Source organism: Lolium perenne, chromosome 4 (genome assembly GCF_019359855.2).
Source record: "Lolium perenne isolate Kyuss_39 chromosome 4, Kyuss_2.0, whole genome shotgun sequence".
In the NCBI taxonomy this organism is placed as follows: domain Eukaryota; kingdom Viridiplantae; phylum Streptophyta; class Magnoliopsida; order Poales; family Poaceae; genus Lolium; species Lolium perenne.
Genome location: NC_067247.2, coordinates 200,095,518 through 200,101,921, shown reverse-complemented (window position 1 = coordinate 200,101,921; position 6,404 = coordinate 200,095,518). Strand labels below are relative to the sequence as shown.

Sequence of the window (6,404 nt, the reverse complement as noted above, 5' to 3'; positions counted from 1 at the left end):
CACCTTGAGTTGATTCTGTTTCAATAGATCGAAAACTTCTTTGAGGTGTGTGACATGGGACTGCAAGGAAGGATTTGTAGATAAGAATGTCATCTATAAAGACTAAAACAAACTTTCTCGATCCAGGGCCAACACGGTGTTCATCACTCCCTGAAATGTTGCCGGAGCGCCGCTTAAACCATACGGCATCACTTTATACTCGAAGTGGCCGTGATGGGTTTGGAATGCTGTTTTGGGTATGTCTTCCTCGGCCATTCGAATTTGATGGTAACCAGCTCTAAGGTCCAAGGTGGTGAACCATTTAGCGCCTGACAACTCATCGAGAAGCTCATCAATCACGGGCAAAGGATATTTGTTCTTCACCGTCATGGCGTTTAGGTGCCTGAAGTCTTGGCACAACCTCCATGATAAATCCTTTTTCTTCACCAACAATGCTGGAGCTGCAAAAGGACTAGCGCTGAGTTGCAATATTCCTGCTTCATGAGTTCTTTGATTTGATTCTCAATTTCTGTTTTTTGCATAGGGTTGTACCGGTAAGGTCTTAATTTTGCCGGAGTAGCGCCCGGTAACAGTGGAATTTTGTGATCGCATAAACGTTTTGGCGGGAGTCCTTTGGGTTCAGTGAACAAATCGGCATATTCTTGCACCAAGAATTTGAATCTCCCGAGGCATTTCATTGGACTTTTTGGTTCCCCAGCCAGACACTTGCAGAATGAATAATATTCCACCAGCTTCTTCTGCTATTGCCAAATCTGAAAGTGAAATGATGTTACAAGACGATGTATCAATTTGTTACACCAAATAACCTTTTCTTGAGCTCCCTTGTTTCACTGCTATCCACTTGCAGTTCCAGTCCACCTCCATGGGGCTCTGTGCCTTCAACCAATCAATACCTAGGATTACATCATAGCATTGTAACGGTATCACTTTCATGGTGGTGTTGAAAGTTGCTCCCTGACAGTGCCACTCACAATTAGGAATAAGAGAGGTGCCTGTTAAAATTTCTCCATTGGCCACCTTCACACGGACAGGGCTATGCATGGGTTGCACACCTTGCAAGAGTGATGCAAGAGAGTCGCTGATAAAATTTCCCGTTGAGCCTGAATCAATCAACATCAGTACTTCCTGCCCCTGGATGACACCCTGCAATCTGAAACATGTACTGTTTTCTGTCCCACCCATCGCCTGCTGAGATAAGGCATGGAGTTCTTGGTCCGTTTCATCCTCACCTTGATTCTTGTTGTATAGGAATCGGGGCTCTCTGGTCCTTCAAGCATCTCCAAGAGTTCCTCCACGAGATGCAACCGCACAGTGGCTGCACACCGATGTTGTGGGCTGTATTTCTCCCCACATTTGAAGCATAAATTCATTGCTCTTACGTAATTCTTTAGAGCAGCGAATTTACGAGAGCCGATAGCCTGCCTAGATTGTTCATGCCCCTTTTTATCATCTCCTGGGTTCAACACTCTTTGTTTGAAATTGCTAGTGTTGACTGTTGATAAAGGTGCCAGCGCTTTAGAGTTGACGCGCACAAATGATACAGACTTGCTGCTCGAACTGGGCTGGTAACATTCGTCTCGAATCTCCTCCTGCAACAGTGCGAGAGAAACAGCAGTCTCCAAGCTTTGTGGTTGTTGTATAAGAACAACAACTTTAATTTCATTATGCAGACCATCAATAAAGCGGGTAGTAAAGAAAGTAGGGTCTAAATCTGGTTTATAGGCTAACATGTGGTGCATGAGAGTATCAAAACGCTCGATGTAATCAGATACAGAACCTATTTGTCTAATTTTAAAGGCTTGTCGGTACAACATCTGGTATTGCCCACGATCAAATCGAGTATATATGATTTCACACAACTCAGACCAAGTTACTTCTCCAATTTTATCCTCTGCGCTCTGGAACCAAAGCGCAGCATTACCAGTGAAGTGCATTGTAGCGTGCTCTACCCAAAATTCAGTACTGACAGAATAGACCCTGAAATACTTTTCACAAGCCTTCTTCCACAAACGCGGATTATCGCCATCAAACTTTGGAAAATCTGAGTGCGGTGGAGGATTCCCCAACGGAACACGAGTAGCACTAGCACCAGGATCAAATGGGACCATAGACAGGTTTGTGGTCTGACCTGTGACCGGGGTTGGTAATGACGGAGGCGAATCCGTCACCACCACAACCCCGGTGAGATGTTCCTTGCCGAGGCCGAGTTGCCCGGAGTGTGCGCCTGAAGGCGCGCTCGATGGAGATGGGCTCATCGATGGAGGGGCGGCTGAAGGAGGCCTTCCCAGCGCACCAGCTCCCACTCCCTTCGCGATGTGATCCACCTGCCGACGCAGGTCCTTCACTGCGTCGCCTAGGCCAACAACCTTGGCTTCCATTTCTGGCCGCCAAGCCTCGAAGGTGGCCTTGATTTGTTCCATCTCCGGTTGTAACCGTGACACCGAGCCTTGGAGCGTGATGATGTCGGGCTTGATGTCGTCGACGGCGAGCTTGATAGACCCCATCTCTCGCGACATGCGAGCCTCCGAGTCCTGGATCATCTTCATCAACGCATCCATCTTGCCCTCCATGGTGTCGATGCGGCCAGACGTATCCCACCGCGTTTGTGCCTTCTCCGTCCCCAGTTTGACTCTCGTAGGCAAACAGTCAAACAGTTGGTGTGCTGCTTTTCTCCACCCGCCGATCTCTGTTGCTCAGGACGAAATCGACCCACCGCGGGCGTTCGCGAGCGAACTTTGTGTGGATCTACTAGAGATCCACGCCCAAACGATGAGGATCCAGATGGATCGTGATCCGAACTCGGGGAACCGGCCAAATCGCAGGGAAACCTGCTGGAATCTGATACCAAATGTTATGTACCCTGATCTATTCTCTCGAATTCACATGCTCAGTAGTATCAATTATCTGGGATACAAATGGAAATAATCCAAAGCAAGAGGGAGGATTAGAAGCAGGAGGTTGAGGAAGAGAAGCAGGGGGAGATCTCAGAGTTTTCTTCCGATACAAGGCTTCCAAAAGCAATGACCAAGGGGCTCGCAGGCCAAATAAAACGAGGACATAGTCGTGTGTGCGCTTTGCCCAACCGTTGCATCAGGCCGTCCATTCTGGACCGCTGAATCGGGCGGCCCTTCTTCTCTCCCGCTTCGACCTTCGGAGCTGCTCACGCTCTTCTGGTGTACCGTGCTTGTTGATCTCTTGATCACGTGCCTTGCTTGATGGCGAAGTGGAGGTGCATGGCAGGTCCGTAACAGTGACTGAAGTGGAGCAGTGGCTGCACGAGCGCCAGGTAATGCTACCCATCTTCAGGCAACACCTAGAGCGTGCTCAGCGCCGCATGAAGGTCCAGGCGGACAAGAAGAGGGTGGAGCGCCAGTTTCTGATCGGCGACATGGTCTACTTGCGGCTTCAATCTTATGTCCAGACCTCGGTCGCGCAACGCTCATCACAGAAGCTAAGATTCAAGTACTTTGGTCCTTTCAAAGTTCCGAAGCGAGTTGGCGCACTAGCTTATAAGCTGCAGTTACCACCTGATGCCAAGATTCATCCGGTTATCCATGTTTCTCAACTCAAACAAGCACTCCAAGGCTCTGCTCCGGTTAGTACTGAACTTCCATCCTACTGCATTACTGATCCTGATTTAGTACAGCCAGGCAAAATTGTTGCGGAACGAGGCAAGAAGATGGTACCACAGGTCAAGCTTCAATGGCAAGGTTTGCCTCCAAGTTGTGTCACTTGGGAGCACCTGTTTGCAGTCGTGGAGGCGTTTCCGTCGGCCCCAGCTTGGGGGCAAGCTGGTTGTTCAGGAGGGGGCATTGTCAGGAGGGGCCTCCTATACACCGACCGGGTCGGTGCGGACGCGGTGCAGCACACCCCCGACCCGGCGGTTGTCTAGTGGGCCGGCCCATCAGGTAAGGTCGTTTCTATTTTCCTTATTCTATTTCTTTTTTTTCTGTTTACATATTTTCGTTTTTTTTAAAAGAAGAATTTTTTGAATCCGTTTTTAAATCTGGAATTTATTTTTTTTGTCTTTTGTACTAAAATATTTTTTCCGAAAAATAATTTTTTAGAATATCTTTTTTTCAAAATTTTAATATTTTTTAGATTGAACATTTTTTAGAATGAACATTTTTTTTCAAAAATTCTATTTTTCCCAAAATTTGAACATTTTTCGAAAACGAACATATTTTAAATTTGAACATTTTTCAGTTATGAACATTTTTTGGATACGAACAATTTTTAGCTTTGAACATTTTTCGTTTTGAACACTTTTCAAATTTGAACGTTTTTCAAATTTAAACTATTTACAAATTTGAACTTTTCAGTTTTGAACAGAAATAAAAATAAACAGAAAACAAAAAAGAAAACCGAAAAAAGAAAAAAGAAAAAACAGAAACAGAAACAGAAAACGAAATAAAGAAAAAAGATGAAAATGGGCCGGGCCCAATACCCGACCAGGGTGTGCGGTGCCTAGTAGGCACCGACCTGGTCGGTGTATAGGATTTCCCTTGTCACGACGGTGCACCTGAAGGGCAAAACCTATACACCGACCAGGTCGGTGGCTACCGGCCACCGCACACCCCCTGGTCGGGTATGGGCCAGACCCATTTAGGTCTGTTTAGCCTGTGCAGTTCATTTTTCTTTTTCTTTTTTCTTTTCTGTTTTCTTTTCTTTTTTCTGTTTTTGGTTTTGTTTATATTTTTTTAGATTCGAAAATTTTAATTTTTAAAAATTGTTCAGATTGAAGAAAAAAAATTAAAAATGTTCAAATTTGAGAACCGTTCAAATCTAAAAACCGTTCAAATTTGAAAACCGTTCAAATTTAAAAACCGTTCAAATATGAAATTTGTTTAAATTCAAAAATTGTTTAGATTTTAAAATTTTCAAATTTAAAATTTGTTCAAATTTAAAAAATGTTCAAATGTAAAAATTGTTAAAATTTAAAATTTGTTCACATCGAAAATTGTTCAAATCCAAAAATTGTTCATATAAAAAAATAAAAAACTAGAAAATAATGCTTTCAATTTTTCGAAAATATACAAAATTTGGAAATTTTTGTTTTTCCGAAAAAATTTCACATTGGCATTTTAAATTTTAAAAAAAGAAAAGAAATGAAACAGTAGAAAAGGAGAAAAACAGAAAAAACGAAAACAAACGTCACTGGGCCGGCCCAACAGGCACCCTGGGGGTGCGGTGCCTGGTCCGCACCGACCAGGGTGGTGTATAGCACCTCCCCACCTGAAGATCGCAGTCGCGACAGTGAGACGGGCCGCCAAGCGACAAGAGATCAAGGAGGCCCATCTGGAGATGAAGAAGAAGGCCCAAGGCCCTGGACCAGCTCCTGGTGCGACCGCACCCACTCGCTGCATCAAGTAGGCATCTCCTGGTGTCGTGGAGAAGGGGCATCTGAAATTCAGTATTGTAACATACTACCGTGTGGTAGCTTCTCTCCCTTTCTTCTCCGATGAATCACTGGATTCATCTGGATTCTGTCCTCTCGGCGTGACGCCGAGGCCTGAACCTTGTTGAATTCGTGTATCCAACTCTATCTGGCTGCCGTGAGCGTTACATTTTCCTTGGCAATGGCTTTATTTTTGTTTACCTTGTGGCCTAGTCATCAGACGTGCTCATCTCTTGCAAGACTCTAGCACATCCTGAAAAATTCCATGCCGTGAAACATGTTTTTCAGTAGCGCGGGCTTGGCTGCGATCTGTTTTGGTCGACCTTGGGCTACCAAAACATGTTTTTGGGTTTAGTCCATATTTATGATAAACAATAAAAACTATAAATAAAAGTGATGTAAATTCAACATGACGACAAGACAACAGTAATCCAAAACTATTATAATTGTTCAAGGTCCAATAGAAAAAATGGTTCAAATTACACATGAATAAATATGAACAAAATGTGAGACTATATTAGTACCTCTATGCATAAATAGATGTCTTACGTATGTCAAAATTTGGATGTATGTAGACACTATTTAGTATATAGATACATCCTAATTTAGAAAAATCCAAGACATCTATTTATGGACGGAGGTAGTACATATAATTGTCGTTGGTGCTCAATCAGATCATCATAAAGTTGGGTATTAGTTTCCATGTTTTCAATATGCCGGTACGTCTCAAGGAAAGCTTGGATCTATTCTCGGGTCCTTTAAAGTTCGACACAGCTACCAACATTGTTGGAAAAATATCAAATTCCATTTCCCTCTCATCCACAAAAGATCGTATTGTGTAGAAGCACACTTGCCATCATGATTGAATTTTTCTCTATTCTAGTGTGCTAAAAAGGTTAGACTTTTATTTGTAATACAAGTCTAATTTAAACTGTTAAAAAGATCGTCTTTTTATCCATTTGTGTTGAATACACTCGAATACACTAATTTGTAAGACCACTGTTCT

The 6,404-nt window shown here is 43.6% G+C and overlaps 1 protein-coding gene across 1 annotated transcript; it reads right to left on the bottom strand.

Moving 5' to 3' along the window:
* Positions 1 to 792: 792 nt before the first annotated feature.
* Positions 793 to 2,792, bottom strand: LOC139839251 (uncharacterized). The gene is made up of 2 exons (XM_071829303.1): positions 1,380 to 2,792; positions 793 to 1,236 (listed from the first exon to the last, which is right to left on the bottom strand). Exons 1-2 carry the CDS (start codon positions 2,568 to 2,570, stop codon positions 793 to 795), a joined length of 1,635 nt encoding a protein of 544 aa, XP_071685404.1. The 5' UTR covers positions 2,571 to 2,792.
* Between the last annotated feature and the right edge of the window lie 3,612 nt (positions 2,793 to 6,404).

What these genes read in the sequence shown, in the direction of transcription:
- LOC139839251 (XM_071829303.1), bottom strand. Translation starts at nt 2,570, where the DNA reads ATGGAGGGCAAGATGGATGCGTTGATGAAGATGATCCAGGACTCGGAG. An exon ending in TCGCTGCTCTAAAGAATTAC is followed by an intron (nt 1,237 to 1,379) that starts GTAAGAGCAATG and finishes CTATACAACAAG; the next exon opens with AATCAAGGTGAGGATGAAAC.